The 16,894-nt window shown below is 44.0% G+C and overlaps 1 protein-coding gene across 7 annotated transcripts in view; it reads left to right on the top strand.

Moving 5' to 3' along the window:
• Window positions 1–16,611, top strand: part of LOC144276727 (uncharacterized) — a 300,539-nt gene extending 283,928 nt beyond the window's left edge. For 3 of the 7 annotated variants that reach the window (XR_013348325.1, XR_013348327.1, XR_013348326.1), the window contains 3 exons: window positions 3,305–3,419; window positions 11,277–11,331; window positions 16,436–16,611. Coding sequence is in view for 1 of the 7 variants with exons in the window: in XM_077837018.1 (XP_077693144.1) it covers window positions 3,305–3,386 (82 nt within the window). In the remaining 6 variants the exon portion in view is untranslated. Of the gene's footprint in view, window positions 1–3,304; window positions 3,420–5,607; window positions 5,785–10,176; window positions 10,306–11,276; window positions 11,332–16,435 lie in introns of those variants that run through there. The other 4 variants (XM_077837018.1, XM_077837019.1, XR_013348328.1 and 1 more) reach the window with 3 other exon arrangements.
• The last annotated feature ends 283 nt before the right edge of the window (window positions 16,612–16,894 follow it).

Below are 16,894 nucleotides of genomic sequence, written 5' to 3'. Positions count from 1 at the left end.
AAGAAGGATGTGGATAAATTGGAGAGAGTCCAGCGACGGGCAACAAAAGTGATTAGGGATCTAGAACACATGACTTATGAGGAGAGGCTGAGGGAGCTGGGATTGTTTAGCCTGCAGAAGAGAAGAATGAGGGGGGATTTGATAGCTGCTTTCAACTACCTGAAAGGGGGTTCCAAAGAGGTTGGCTCTAGACTGTTCTCAATGGTAGCAGATGACAGAACGAGGAGTAATGGTCTCAAGTTGCAGTGGGGGAGGTTTAGATTGGCTATTAGGAAAAACTTTTTCACTATGAGGGTGGTGAAACACTGGAATGCGTTACCTAGGGAGTGGTAGAATCTCCTTCCTTAGAGGTTTTTAAGGTCAGGCTTGACAAAGCCCTGGCTGGGATGATTTAACTGGGAATTGGTCCTGCTTCGAGCAGGGGGTTGGACTAGATGACCTTCTGGGGTCCCTTCCAACCCTGATATTCTATGATTCTATGATTCAAGTGGCATTCTAGAAATTGTCCCAGGAAATGTGAAAAATGTCCCATAATTGCTTTTTTAATGTAATTCTTTTACAATATTTTTGACCATTGTAATTGGGAGTCACTAGTAAACAAACTGGTTGTGTATAGTTCTGTGTTTGGAGATAGTGTTATTGGATTTCATATTGCCAGGCAGTTGCAGGAGAAGCCAGCTGGGCTTCTCTCTGGCCCATGTTCACTGGGCTTCCAGAACTGTCACTCCAACTGCCATTCCCAACTGCCATGGAACCTTCTGGCTCGATGGTAAACAGGAGTTGGAAGAGCTTCTCCCCACGGACCTCTGAGACACGTTTGCATGGCACCATCTGCTGACTAACTAGTCTGAAAAATACCAAGGCACAACTCAAACAATGCGAAAGGCCCAAACGCTCCACCTAGAGCCCAGCCCGAATGTACAGGCTGTACCCAGAGTTATTCTGTGGAGTATGAAAGGAGGGGAATCCTTCCCTGAAGCTAAGCCACCCTTAGCACTGCAATGGCTTCTGCAAACTAACCCACACCCAGCTGTACCGTTGGAGGGAGGTCAGGAAAACCCAAACAGAAGCAGGTCCTCTATCTCAGTGGCTCTCAACCTTTCCAGACTACTGTACCCCTTTCAGAGTCTGATTTGTCTTGTGCACCCCCCAGTTACACCTCACTTAGAAACTACTTGCTTACAATTTCAGACATAACATACAAAAGTATTACAGCACACTATTACTGAAAAATGGCTGACTTTCTCATTTTTATCTTATAATTATCAAATACCTTGACTGAATATAAATATTGTACTTACATTTCAGTATATAGTATATAGAGCAGTCAGTATAATATAAACAATTCATTGTCTGTATGAAATTTTAGTTTGTACTGACTTCGCTAGTGCTTTTTATGTAGCCTGTTGTAAAACTAGGCAAATATCTAGATGAGTTGATGTACCCCCTGGAAGACCTCTGTGAACCCCGGGTTGAGAACCACTGTTCTCTGTCCTCCATAATGGCACATAAAAAGCCAGCAAGGAGCAGCCCTGCAGCACACAGGAGGTGCATGCCCCCTGCATGGCACCCCAAATCATCTCCCATCCTACATGGAGCAGGAAAGTCCCGATTCCATTGCCAGGGCCCCCTATGCACCTTTGAAAGAGGAGGCCACTGAAGATGTTTGAGAACTCTTCTAAAAGTAGAATTTTAAATGTACCTTCCTTATAACATTTTGCAAAGAAATCCCAGGGGCTCACTATCAGGTATTAGGAGCTCTCACTTAATTGCTATTTTTGGAGACTAGATACTACAATGAGGCACATTAGTGACAGGTAGATATCTCATTAGACAATAGATAAAGCAGTATATGCTGTAAATTAAATCCTATCCCCATTGCAGAGAGAAGTAAAACCGAGTGTTATAAATGAGATGTAACCAGATCAGGCAGCAAACTAGTTTCTCTCATCTGTAAAAAAAAACCCAGGTATCCCATAGTGTTCTATATACTAATGTGAGAAGTATGGGGATAAGCAGGAAGAACTCTAAATGCTAGTAAATAAACACAACTATGACATAGTTAGCATCACAGAGACTTGGTGGGATAATACGCATGACTGGAATATTGGTATAGAAGGGTACAGCTTGCTCAGGAAGGACAGGCAGGGAAAAAAGGGAGGAGTGTTGTCTTATACACCTCTACTCCGTTATAATGCGGTCCAATATAACGTGAATTTGGATATAACGCAGTAAAGCAGCGCTCCAAGGAGCGGGGCTGCTTTATCTCATTATAGCTGAATTCATGTTACCGCAAGCGGTTCCTCTGTGCCCCCCCCTTACTTGCTGCAGCCCCCCCGCCCCAGCTCACCTCTGCCTCGTCCCACAAGCGCGCCCCCTCCCTCAGGGGCTGGGGGGCACGGGGAGGGCTGCAGCAAGTAACCGGGGGAGGAGGGGGGAAGGCGCAGAGGAACCGCTCCCCACCCCAGCTCACCTCCGCTCCACCTCCTCCCCTGAGTGCACAGCCTCCGCTTCGCTTCTCCCCCCTCTTCCTTCCTTCCAGGCTTCCCGTGCCAAACAGCTGATTGGCGCGGCAAGCCTGGAAGGAAGGGAGGGAGAAGCGGAGTGGCAGCAGCGCTCTCAGGAGAGGAGGTGGCGGTGGAGCGGCAGTGAGCTGGGGCGGGGAGCGGTTCCTCTCCCTACCCCGATATAACGTGGTCTCACCTATAAGACAGTAAGATTTTTTGGTTCCTAAGGACCGTACTATATCGGGGTAGAGGTGTATATTAAAAATGTATACACTTGGACTGAGGTTGAGATGGAAATAGGAGAAAGACTTGTTGAAAGTCTCTGGGTCAGGATAAAAGGGGTAAAAAACAAGGATGATGTCATGGTAGGGGTCTACTACATACCACCTAGTTACATTATTTCCCAGTAACAGTGGCCACGTCCTTTATCTGGCTGTCAGTATCTCTATCACCTGGGAAGGTTAGATCTGAATGTTAAATCCTTCTCCCACCATCCTCTGAGTTAAAGAACTAAAGAAAGACAGAGAGAGTATTGTGCTTTGAAAAAGGAACAGATAGTTTAATTGGGATAATTAACAAAAACAGGGGAAAGGGAAGAATAAACGCATAAAACCTTAAATCAACAACAACTGTGATTGCCCCCAAAGTAGGCTTAAAGCCCAGGCCCAATACTAACTGTTGGCCAACAACCTAAATAAAACAAACTAACAAAAAGGTGCCCCAGAAACTGTACTGTTTCACGTTGCGTGATGGACGAGAATCAGATGTTGATGGTAAGTATCTGCTTCACTTGCTAGATTGCAGGATTCTGGATCTTCGACTGCTGGACCCGGACTGGCACGGGCGGAGACAGGAGGAGCACAGAGCCTTCATGGATGACTGGACCCAGGAACCACAGCAGCTGGAACCAGGGTAAGACACGATGCTAAGAGCCTTTTTATTGTTGGAAGGATCAGGAACTGTCTAAGGATGTCTTCGATGCCCATGCAGACCTAACAGGTACTCGGCTGCCTCTCTAACGGACAGGACCTGCCGTCCGCGCGCGCAACCCTTATATAGTCTGTGAGCGTGTGAAAATTTTAAGCAGAGTCAGTTGAGTTAGTTCCATGGGTGATCATTTATTCCCAGAGTTCATTCATTAAACAGTTGCATTAAGCACCTAATTAACAACAAACATTAATTTACCCATTACAATCGTGCATATATTAAAACACAAACATATAAACTGGTAAACCATATCACAACCTAATCAGGAAGGAGAGGTGGGTGAGGCTTTTTTTAAACAACTAACACAATCATCCAAAGCCCAGGACTTGGTGGTGATGGGGGACTTCAGCTACCCAGACATATGCTGGGGAAATAACACAGGAAAGCACAGGTTATCCAACAAGTTCTTGGAATGTATTGGAGACCATTTTTTATTTCAGAAGGTGGAGAAAGCTACTAGGGGAGAGGCTGTTCTCGATTTGATTTTGACAAATAGGGAGGAACTGGTTGAGAATTTGAAAGTGGAGGGCAGCTTGGGTGAAAGTGATCATGAAATGATGAGTTCATGATTCTAAGGAATGGTAGGAGGGAGAACAGCAAAATAAATACAGTGGATTTCAAGAAGGAAGACTTTAGCAAACTCAGGGAGTTGGTAGGTAAGATCCCATGGGAAGCAAGTCTAAGTGGAAAAACTATTGAAGACAGTTGGCAGTTTTTCAAAGAGACATTATTAAGGGCACAAGAGCAAACTATCCCACTGCATAGGAAAGAGAGGAAGTCTAGCAAGAGACCACCCTGGCTTAACCAGGAGATCTTCAATGATCTAAAAATGAAATAAGAGTCCTACAAAAAGTGGAAATGAGCTCAAATTACAAAAGATGAATATAAACAAACACAAGTATGGAGGGACAAAATTAGAAAAGCGAAGGCACAAAACGAGATCAAACTAGCTAGAGACATAAAGGGTAACAAGAAAACATTCTACAAATACCACTAGAAGCAAGAGGAAGATGAAGGACAGGGTAGGCCCATTACTCGATGAAGGGGGGAAAATAATAACAGAAAATGTGGAAATGGCAGAGATGCTTAATGACTTCTTTGTTTTGGTTTTCACCAAGAAGATTGGTGGTGATTGGGCATCTAACGTAGTGAATGTCAGTGAAAATGAGTTAGGATCAGAGGCTAATATAGGAAAAGAACAACTTAAAAATTACTTAGACAAGTTTGAGGTCTTCAAGTCACCATGGCCTGATGAAATGCATCCTAGGACACCCAAGGGCCTGACTGAGGAGATATCTGAGCCATTAGCGATTAACTTTGAAAAGCCATGGAAAATGGGAGAGATTCTAGAACACTGGAAAAGGGCAAATATAGTTCCAAACTATAAAAAGGGAAATAAGGACAACCCGAGGAATTACAGACCAGTCATCTTAATTTCTATACCTGGAAAGATAATGGAGCAAATAATTAAGCAATCAATTTGCAAACACCTAGCAGATAATAAGGTGAGAAGTAACAGTCAGCATGGATTTGTCAAGAACAAATGGTGTCAAACCAATCTGATAGCTTTCTTTGACAGGGTAACAAGCCTTGCGGATGGGGGGCGGGTGTAGTGGGGTGGTCACCCACTCCCTGGTCTGGAAAGGGTCATGGCCAGCCCTGGGAGAGGGCTGGAGCTGTGGGCTAAAAGCTAGGCTGATTGGGGAAGAAGCCACAGCTGGGCCATGCCCCAATCAGACATCAGCTGTCCCTGATAAAAGGGCTATGCTCCAGGAGCTAGACATATTCTCCCTCCAGCTTCAGAGGGAGAAGGATGTAGCTGCTGGGGAATTGAGGGTGCAGGCAACCAAGCAGAGCTACGGAAAGGCGAGAGGAGCATGGGAGCTCCCGCCTGGCAACTCCCCAGGCTGCAGGCCTTGTCAAAGGCCAAACCAGGTATTGGGGTTGCAGAGGCTGCAGCCCAGGGGTTAGGCAAAGGCAGCAGGTCCAAACACCCCTTTGCCAATGATGAATGGCTTTTACACTGTAGTCTGCCCCAGTGAGCAGGGGCTAGATGGTGACTGGCAGTAGCCATAGTCTGAGGCGAGGCGGGGATAGAGGGTTGGGGGTTCCCTGGGGAGGGTAGACCCAGAGCTGTGGGGTTACTGCAGGGGGAAGAACCCTCCTGTAGAGGGGCACCGGGGTCCGGGAGGGACACGGTGGCCAGTGGCAAGCGGGACATCGGCCTACAGAGGGCGCTCCGGGGCGGCAGAGCTAATTCCCAGGAACACCAGCGGGATGCACCATGCTGGTGAGTCACTTGCCTTGCTACAGGGGGGGAAGTGGTAGATGTGGTATATCTTGACTTTAATAAAGCTTTTGATACTTTCTTGTGTGACCTTCTCATAAACAAACAAGGGAAATGCAATCTAGATGGAGCTACTATAAGGTGGGTGCAAAACTGATTGGAAAACTATTCCCAGAGAGTAGTTATCAGTGGTTCATAGTCATGCTGGAAGGGCATAACAAGTGGGGTCCCGCAGGGATCAGTTCCGGATCTGGTTCTATTCAATATTTTCATCAGTGATTTAGATAATGGTATAGAGAGTACACTTATAAAGTTTGCGGACAATACCAAACTGGGAGGGGTTGCAAGTGCCTTGGGGGATAGGATTAAAATTCATTTCTCCAGTTTGTCCAGATCATTTTGGTCTGAAGTAAATAGAATGAAATTAAATACGGATAAATGCAAAGGAAGGAACAATCAGTTGCACACATACAAAAATGGGAAATGACTTCCTAGGAAAGAGTACTGCAGAAAGGGATCTGGGGCTCATAGTGGCCCACAAGCTAAATATGAGTCAGTGTAACACTGTTGCAAAAAAAGCGAACATCCTTCTGAGATGTATTAGAAAGAGTGTTGAAAGCGAGACACAAGTAGTAATTCTTCCGCTCTACGCTGATTAGACCTCAACTGGAGTATTGTGTCCAGTTCTGTGGGCCACATTTTAGAAAAGATGTGTACAAATTGGAGAAAGTCCAGAGAAGAGCAACAAAAATTATTAAAGGTCTAGAAAACATAGCCTACGAAGGAAGACTGAAAAAATTGGGTTTGTTTAGTCTGAAAAAGAGAAGACAGAGGGGACATGATAACAGTTTTCAAGTACATAAAAGGTTGTTACAAGGAGGAGGGAGAAAAATTGTTTTCCTTACCCTCTGAGGGTAGGACAAGAAGCAATGGGCTTAAATTGCAACAAGGGAGGTTTAGGTTGGACGTTAGGAAGAACTTCCTAACTGTCAGGGTGGCTAGGCATTGGAATAAATTGCCTAGGAAGGTTGTGGAACCTCCATCACTGGGGATTTTTAAGAGCAGGTTGGACAAACACCTGTCAGGAATGGTCTAGAAGATAATACTTAGTCCTGATACGAGTGCAGGGGACTGGACTCAACGACCTCTCGAGGTCCCTTCCAGTCCTATGGTTCTGTACATTAACAGTGAATAACATACAGTCTTGATAGAAAAACTATTCTTGAATAAACTGTTCTCTGTTTAAGGTCTATGTATAGCACTTGCTTGGCTCCAGTCCCCTGAGAGTTAGGGGTTAGTCCATGAACTGCAGCAGCTCTGGATCTAACACTAGAGAAATCTGGGGAATTCAAGTGCCAAATATTAGAAATAATGGGAAGGGAAGGACAGAGAAAAATTGTGCATCCAGATTCCTAAGGGAATGGGATTCTTTCTGTACAGATGCACTGGGATTACAAGTGGATTACACAGCAGATACGCCACTCTCTATCTGACCTAATCATGGCTACCCCCCGGCAACCTAACTCTCAAATTCCCCTCCCTCAGTGACCCAGATACAGCAATCAAGTACTTTATACCATGCAGTGTTGCCAACTAGTGGCCACATGTACTCATTACACTTAATGCATCCTTTATTCCTAGAGAGAGTCACAGTCAGCCTTTGCTTGACTTCCTCTGTTCTGAGGGCTTGTACACATTAGCTCTTACTTTAGTATCAATTAAGTCACTCAGGGGTGTGGAAAAGCCACCTCCTGAGCAACATAAGTTACACTGACCTAAGCGCTGGTACAGACAGCACTATGTTGGCAGGAGAAAGGTGTAGGAGACCTTTCCAAAGGAGCCCCTCTTGAGCTGGAACATAATCAGTGTGTGTGTGTGTCACCCTACCCATACCTGTCTTTAAAAGGAGGAACAAAGAAGACAAGGGGAACTGTGGACCTGTCAGCCTAACTTGGATACCTGGAAAGATACTGGAACAATTATAGTAAACAATCAATTTGTGAACACCTGGAAGATGATAGACTTAAGGAACAGCCAGCATGGATTTATCCTGAACAAGTCATGCCACACCAACCTAATTTCCTTCTTTGACGGTGTTACTGGCCTAATGGATAAGGGAAAGCAGTAGAAGTGAGATGTCGTGATTTTAGTAAGGCTTTTGACACAGTCCCAGATGGCATTCTCATAAGCGGACTAGGGAAATGTGGTCCAGATGAAACTACTATAAGGTGGGTGCACAACAGGTTGAAAGATGGTACCCAAATAATATTTATCAGTGGTTCTCTTTTCAAACTGGGAGGGCATTTCTAATGGGGTCCTCAGAAGTCAGTCCTGGGTCAGGTACTTTTCAATATTTTCATTGGTAATAGAGTGGAGAATATGCTTATAACATTTATTGACAACACCCAAGCTGGGAGAGGTTGCAAGCGCTTTGGAGGACAGGGTTAGAATTCAAAACAACCTTGACAAATTGGAGAAATGGTCTGAAATGAAGAGGAAAATCAATAAACACAAGGAAAAAATCAAATGCACGACTACATAATTGGGGAACAACTGGTTAGTCAGCCTCACTGCTGAGAAGGAAATGAATATGAGTCAACACTATGATGCAGCTGTGAAAAAAGACTAATATCACTCTGGGTGTATTAACAAGAGTGTTGTATATAAGACATGGGAGGTAATTGTCCTGCTCTACTTGGCACTGGTGAGATCTCACCTGGAGAACTGGGTCCAGTTCTGGGCACCACGCTTTAGGACAGAGGGGGATAAATCGGAGAAAGTTCAGAGAAGACTAACAAAAATGATAAAAGGTTTAGAAAACCATCTATGAGGAAAGGTTAAAAAGGTTTAGTCTTGAGAAAAGAAGACTGAAGAGGGACTGATACCAGTCTTCAAATATGCTATGGGTTGCTATAAAGAGAACTGTGATCAATTGTCCTCCATGTCCACTGAAGGTAGGACAAGAAGTAATGGACTTAATCTACAGCAAAAGGGAGATTTAGGTTAGATATTAGGAAAAACTTTCAAGCTGTAAAGGTAGTTAAGCTCTAGAATAGGCTTCCAAGGGAGGTTGTGGAATCCCCATCATTGGAGGTTTTTAATAACAGGTTAGACAAACACCTGTTAGGGATGGTCCAGGTTTACTTGGTCCTACCTCAGTGTAGCAGACTGGACTAGATGATCATAGAATCATAGAATATCAGGGTTGGAAGGGACCCCTGAAGGTCATCTAGTCCAACCCCCTGCTCGAAGCAGGACCAATTCCCAGTTAAATCATCCCAGCCAGGGCTTTGTCAAGCCTGACCTTAAAAACCTCTAAGGAAGGAGATTCTACCACCTCCCTAGGTAACGCATTCCAGTGTTTCACCACCCTCTTAGTGAAAAAGTTTTTCCTAATATCCAATCTAAACCTCCCCCACTGCAACTTGAGATCATTACTCCTCGTTCTGTCATCTGCTACCATTGAGAACAGTCTAGAGCCATCCTCTTTGGAACCCCCTTTCAGGTAGTTGAAAGCAGCTATCAAATCCCCCCTCATTCTTCTCTTCTGCAGGCTAAACAATCCCAGCTCCCTCAGCCTCTCCTCATAAGTCATGTGTTCTAGACCCCTAATCATTTTTGTTGCCCTTCGCTGGACTCTCTCCAATTTATCCACATCCTTCTTGTAGTGTGGGGCCCAAAACTGGACACAGTACTCCAGATGAGGCCTCACCAATGTCGAATAGAGGGGAACAATCACGTCCCTCGATCTGCTCGCTATGCCCCTACTTATACATCCCAAAATGCCATTGGCCTTCTTGGCAACAAGGGCACACTGCTGACTCATATCCAGCTTCTCGTCCACTGTCACCCCTAGGTCCTTTTCCGCAGAACTGCTGCCTAGCCATTCGGTCCCTAGTCTGTAGCGGTGCATAGGATTCTTCCATCCTAAGTGCAGGACCCTGCACTTATCCTTATTGAACCTCATCAGATTTCTTTTGGCCCAATCCTCCAATTTGTCTAGGTCCTTCTGTATCCTATCCCTCCCCTCCAGCGTATCTACCACTCCTCCTAGTTTAGTATCATCCGCAAATTTGCTGAGAGTGCAATCCACACCATCCTCCAGATCATTTATGAAGATATTGAACAAAACCGGCCCCAGGACCGACCCTTGGGGCACTCCACTTGATACCGGCTGCCAACTAGACATGGAGCCATTGATCACTACCCATTGAGCCCGACAATCTAGCCAGCTTTTTACCCACCTTATAGTGCATTCATCCAGCCCATACTTCCTTAACTTGCTGACAAGAATACTGTGGGAGACCGTGTCAAAAGCTTTGCTAAAGTCAAGAAACAATACATCCACTGCTTTCCCTTCATCCACAGAACCAGTAATCTCATCATAAAAGGCGATTAGATTAGTCAGGCATGACCTTCCCTTGGTGAATCCATGCTGGCTGTTCCTGATCACTTTCCTCTCATGCAAGTGCTTCAGGATTGATTCTTTGAGGACCTGCTCCATGATTTTTTCCAGGGACTGAGGTGAGGCTGACTGGCCTGTAGTTCCCTGGATCCTCCTTCTTCCCTTTTTTAAAGATTGGCACTACATTAGCCTTTTTCCAGTCATCCGGGACTTCCCCCGTTCGCCACGAGTTTTCAAAGATAATGGCCAATGGCTCTGCAATCACAGCCGCCAATTCCTTCAGCACTCTCGGATGCAACTCGTCCGGCCCCATGGACTTGTGCACGTCCAGCTTTTCTAAATAGTCCCTAACCACCTCTATTTCCACAGGGCTGGCCATCTCTTCCCCATTTTGTGATGCCCAGCGCAGCAGTCTGGGGGCTGACCTTGTTAGTGAAGACAGAGGCAAAAAAAGCATTGAGTACATTAGCTTTTTCCACATCCTCTGTCACTAGATTGCCTCCCTCATTCAGTAAGGGGCCCACACTTTCCTTGGCTTTCTTCTTGTTGCCAACATACCTGAAGAAACCCTTCTTGTTACTCTTGACATCTCTTGCGAGCTGCAGCTCCAGGTGCGATTTGGCCCTCCTGATATCATTCCTACATGCCCGAGCAATATTTTTATACTCTTCCCTGGTCATATGTCCAACCTTCCACTTCTTGTAAGCTTCTTTTTTATGTTTAAGATCCGCTAGGATTTCACCATTAAGCCAAGCTGGTCGCCTGCCATATTTACTATTCTTTCGACTCATCGGGATGGTTTGTCCCTGTAACCTCAACAGGGATTCCTTGATCTCTCAATGTCCCTTCCAGCCCTGCATGTCTCTGATTCTACATCTTAGAAGTGTAGTTTTCTAAAGCAAGGCCCCCAATCACTGCCACTTTGGGCAGGATTTTCCCAGGTCTGTTTTTTGTCTGTCTATTTAAACTGTGACACCCATTTGCAGTAATGGAACAAGTGCAATACTCTCCCTAGTTAACTAAAATCAAAGTTATTCTAAGTCCTCGAGCCATGTACTGTTACTCTTATGCACCCTCTTTCTCTTTTCAGAAAAATGTCCCACGGTCCCCCATGTAACTGAGCTTGCTGAGTTCACAATCAAAAGGTATGTGGTAGGTAGTAATGGGCATTACATCTGTGAAGATGGGTATAAAAGGAAACCCAGGCAGAGTGGTCTTATTGACTGTAAAAATGAATCTGGGAACGTCCACTAGTTCTACAGATTCTTTCAATGTATTATTAATGGTAGGTATAAACATGGGATTCTTAATTTCCTCCTAAGTACATTGATTTATGTCAACCAATTACACTTTTGCATTACTACCTTTAATTTCTTACCCACTCAAATCTCCCACTACTGTCCCATTGACTTCCACTCAGAGTACAAAACCTAATATAAATAGAGATATGGACATGGACTTAACATAGGAACATAGTACTAGAGCTCACCTCCCAACTCACCAGGTCCAGTTCCCTGCTATCACAGGCAACTCCATCATATAATCCTGTTCATACATTTATCATCAGCTGAGACAAAGTATTTAACAAACCTACATAGTTATTTAAACATTACCTGCAAACCTATAGAAACTCAACAATGCTGGGCTAGTGCATGAGAATCAGAAAGAGAAACTCTCCAGTCTAGTTTCACTCTCCAAGCTGAATGAAATTGAAAGAGTGAAAGCAAACCACATAGAAACTAGACTGATAGGGATTCATAAGATACTGGCTAAAGTATTATCCTATTAAAAGTAACAGATGAGTCCCTACTACCCTCCCATTCTGGACATCTGTCATAAATATAAAGGGAAGGGTAAACCCCTTTAAAATCCCTCCTGGCCAGAGGAAAAATCCTCTTACCTGTAAAGGGTTAAGAAGCTAGGATAATCTCGCTGGCACCTGACCAAAATGACCAACGAGGAGACAAGATACTTTCAAAAGCTGGGGGCGGGAAAAACAAAGTATCTGTCTGGGTGATGCTTTTGCCGGGGACAGAACAAGAATGGAGCCTTAGAATTTAGTAAGTAATCTAGCTAGATATGCGTTAGATTATGATTTCTTTAAATGGCTGAGAAATTAAGTTGTGCTGAATAGAATGAATATTCCTGTCTGTGTGTCTTTTAGTAACTTAAGGTTTTGCCTAGAGGGATTCTTTATGTTTTGAATCTAATTACCCTGTAAGGTATTTGTCATCCTGATTTTACAGAGGTGATTCTTTTTTACTTCTATTAAAATCCTTCTTTTCAGAAACTGAATGCTTTTTCATTGTTAAGATCCAAGGGTTTGGGTCTGTGTTCACCTATGCAAATTGGTGAGGATTTTTACCAAACCTTCCTCAGGAAGTGGGGTGCAAGGGTTGGGAGGATTTTGGGGGGAAAGACATTTCCAAACAATGCTTTCCTAATAAATAAACCCAGATAAACGTTTGGTGGTGGCAGTGGAAGTCCAAGGGCAAAGGGTAAAATAGTTTGTACCTTGGGGAAGTTTTAACCTAAGCTGGTAAAAGTAAGCTTAGGAGGTTTTCATGCAGGTCCCCACATCTGTACCCTAGAGTTCAGAGTGGGGGAGGAACCTTGACAACATCCTTGAACATTGGGGTAGTTTGCATCTGAATCTATAACCAAACTTCTGCTTAATCAATCAATCTAGGCATTTTTACCATGCTCATCATCGTGTCTGAGCAGTTTGAGATGCAGGCCAAGCTCTGAAATTACAGGATAATAGGAAAATTTCTGAATGGAATTATCTATTCATTAGAGATATTTATATTTACTATTTATTTTCTTAGGACTGACTGTGAGTTTTGCAGTGTAATGAGTGTAAAGACACTATTCCTGTTCCGTGGAGCTAATATTTCTAAAATCATACTAATCAATTCAACCTAACCAATAATGCACCAGAAATCCCACTTGACCTGCTTCACCAGGGCTCATATTATTATTAGTGTACAGGCTAGTTGCTACAGGCGAGTCGTCTAGCTTGGTCTACTGTACTGGCACAGGAAAAAGCATGGCCTCCATGTAGGACACACTCTGTTCCTGTTTACACCAACAGGGTGAATTCAGTGGGACTGCACAGACATAAGTGAGGATGTCATCAAGACCAGTATCTGGAAAGTCATAGATCATGTATATTACCAAGGATATCACAGTGTTAGCTGCCCCCAATGAATGCAGCCAACTTAAGTTCACACTTCAGTGCAATGCTTTTTCTGCTTATTTTTCATTTGCTCATATCTTTTTTGCGGCTGCTTGGGTTTATTCTCTTCAGGCCACAGTAGCCACCTCACACCTCTTGACCTATTTAGCAGCTGTTTGGACATTTGTTTTGATGTTTGCCTGGGGACCATTAGCAATGAGACAAGGGGATTTTATCAACAGGTCTTTCTCCAACACCTTGACCCCATCACATGGTCATTCTGGTTTAAAACACCCTCTCTCCTGGTGCAACCACAAAAGCTATTTTTTGAATATTTCAAGTTAATCTAGCTCTGATCTGGTACAGAGAACATGACACTGTCCCTGTGATACAAACCTAAAAACACATGAACACATTTAGTTGTGAAACTGTTGCTCTTCCAACAAACTAAAAGGGAAGATTTAGCTAAAAAATAAAAAACAAAAATCAGGAAAATTTCCCGGTGCTGAGATGCAGGGTATTAGGCTATGGAATAGTTTCCCTAGAGCCATAGGAAAGCCCTGTTTCCTGAGACTGTTAAACAAGACTGGACAAGACATACGAGCATGTTCTACAGAGAGTAATTCTGCATTGACCAGGGTTGGGCTCAGGGCTTAATTTGTAATGAAAGAGATGCTGGGGCTCAAGCAACGTTTTTACATTCATAACTGATGCAACAAGCCCAGAGGTGCCGGGGCCCTGCTAAGCCCAGAGGTGCCGGGGCTCAGGCCTGGCAAACCTGGGCACAAATTAAAACCTGGCTGGACTGGACAATCAAATGGAGCTTTCCCATTCCTAACTCCTACGATTCTATAAAATATCATCTTGTCTAACAGAAGAGATGAAACAATCTTCTCCACAGGGGATCACAGATCTACTCTGCCCAGGCCTTCATGTCAGTCAGAAAAAGAACAAGGAGCAGAGTTACTGAGAACCCAGTAGCCATGGTCCAGTCTGACATGAAAAGTAAAATAAGTACTAATCATTAATTACTGTAACATTTCGTCCACTGACTTCCACAGGAGCAGAGAAAGGCCAGTGATGAGTGCTTTCAAAAATCCTACCCTTTAGTGTTTTGTATTAGACAATATTTTGTAATCATTGATTCAGAACCAGTTGCTACTATGTGAGCTAATGGCAGTATTTTTATATCACCCCGAATAATTGGGAGTGTCTGGTTTTCCCCTCACAGGCACATTTTGTGTCAGTGCAAATTGCACTGATCTGATAATAGCCACAGTGGGGTACAAGTAGTATCTAGATAACTGCCTGCCTCCTTTGGATCTCTTAGGTTATTGTGGGATGCCCAGGCCCATGCAACATGCCAGAGCTATCGTGACAGGATATCCCATGGAGCAGGAACTGCATTTTAAGTGTCTGAGTGGTTATAATGCTTGAATGACACCAGCATATGTAAGGATGACAGTGGGGAGATCTGGACTGAGGTAAATCTGCAGTGCATTAATGACAGCAAGCATGGAGAAGAGTCAACACAGCAGAGTCCCCCAACAGGTGTGAGGGGTGCACTGGTACTGACTAGCCCCTGATGAATGAGGTGTTCGCTACTTTTCCCCTACCCCTTATATAGGTGCTAGGCTCTCGGAGCGGAGTGACTGCTGTGGAGAAGGTTGAGCTCCATGTCCGGGGTCAGTGGATTGGATTGAATCCCAAGCCAGGAAGATCTGTTTCCTTGCTGATTATATGACATACTTTTATTTTACTTGTTATAAAAACTGACCCTTAAAGGAAACGCCTTGTTGGCTATAGCTGTGGTATTGCTGCCAAATCATTCCATGGACTTTTGCAGGGCCTTTCAGATGGGAAATCTGCATCAGGAGTGTCCATTCCACGGACAGTATCCCAGGCACATGGCCAAGGAATACTCAACAAACCCAATTACTAAAGTAACAACAGGACTCTTGTATCTCAATCCCTGAGACACCCAGAGCACCACTTGGTAAATCACTCCCTGAGCTGTCAGCTTCTTGCCCGAGGCAGGAAGGGATTACCACAAAGGGACTCAGACATGCCAACTAGTGGCTAGACAATGGAGCTGACTTAGTTAGTTAGTTCTCAGAGTCCCTCATCAAGCAACAGGACTTGCTATGTGTGCACTTCCCATACGTTATCTCTGGCAAGTCTCAGAATGGGTGTTTTGTGGATGTAGACAGCATTAGGTGAGGTTCTTGGCCTGTGTTATGCAGGAGGTCAGACTAGATGATCATAATGGTCCCTTCTGGCTTTAAAAATCTAAGGATCTATAAAAACTCTATGAGGTGAGTTAGAAAGTATCTTCTTCCTATGCAAGGAAATAGGAACCATGCTAAGCCTGTCTCAGCTGGAAGTGCCTCACTGCATATCTTAAAGGATGATATTTAAAGCAACTGGCTACCAAAGCATTCAAAAAATTAGGAGCTGAATACGACAGATGATGCAAAGAAAGAATTACATCTTCCACTGTCACCAGGTAGAAAGAAAACCACATCCATTTGGCACTCAGGGGAGCTCTGTGTAGCTTCAGTGAGAAGCAGGGGGTCCAGAGTCGCAGTTCTCCACGTCAGCTTGGCCCACAGTCCCAGAATACCTGGATGTTTTTGCTAAAATATTTGGCAGAGAAATAGTTAACAATATTGCTATTTAAAACCCAGTTCTGCTCCCTCTGAAGTCCATGTGACAAATCTAGTCTTTAATTAAAGTGTCTCTCTGGGAGAGCTCTCACAGCACTGCTCTCTATGGACTAGAGGCAGGTAGCAATTTAAAAAACCTAATGTCATTGACTAACAGTAGTCGCGATGGGTCATATAATTGAGCTGGGGTCTGGCTGGAATTCCAGCAGGTGTTACAAAACCGATTTCTCCGTCCTTGTGCAGTAGATGCACTACAAAGCAGATGAGACAAACAAACAATCTGCTTATCTTGGGTTGAGATCTCCAAAGCCACCTTTTTTAGCCACAGATAAAAGCTACAGGAATAGAAAGACATTGCTCTGTCTCATTAAAGTCAGTAAAACAAGAATATTTCTCTCTTTTTAGGTGTAATTTTCCATCTCTGATGCTTCCTGTAACAGGTACCCTGGAAATTCTTCATTAATGGAGTTAACTCTTCCTTCACAAAAGTGGGCTTTCGGTTTTAAATTAGTGAACTCTCCTCAAGAGAATCAACACAACCATGCATTTGAAGAAGTGGGTTTTTTACCCATGAAAGCTTATGCCCAAATAAATCTGTTAGTCTTTAAGGTACCACCGGACTCCTCGTTTTTGTGGATACAGACTAACACGGCTACCCCTATTCATTAACCAGGGTTAATGAATGTTTTGCAAAACAATCATTCTCTACTAATATATGACAAACGTAAATTCCCAGGAGGGAGATGAGTTGCTTAGGGGAGTCATGGGGCAGTAACGAGGAGTAAATAGGAAGCCACTAAGAGAAGGAAATGAACAGCACCACAGATGTTTACCATGGCAGGAGCATTGGTATTCCAGAATTAT

This window comes from Eretmochelys imbricata, chromosome 1 (genome assembly GCF_965152235.1).
Source record: "Eretmochelys imbricata isolate rEreImb1 chromosome 1, rEreImb1.hap1, whole genome shotgun sequence".
In the NCBI taxonomy this organism is placed as follows: domain Eukaryota; kingdom Metazoa; phylum Chordata; order Testudines; family Cheloniidae; genus Eretmochelys; species Eretmochelys imbricata.
Note: the sequence above shows the minus strand (reverse complement) of the source record. Positions and strands in the feature narration are given on the sequence as shown.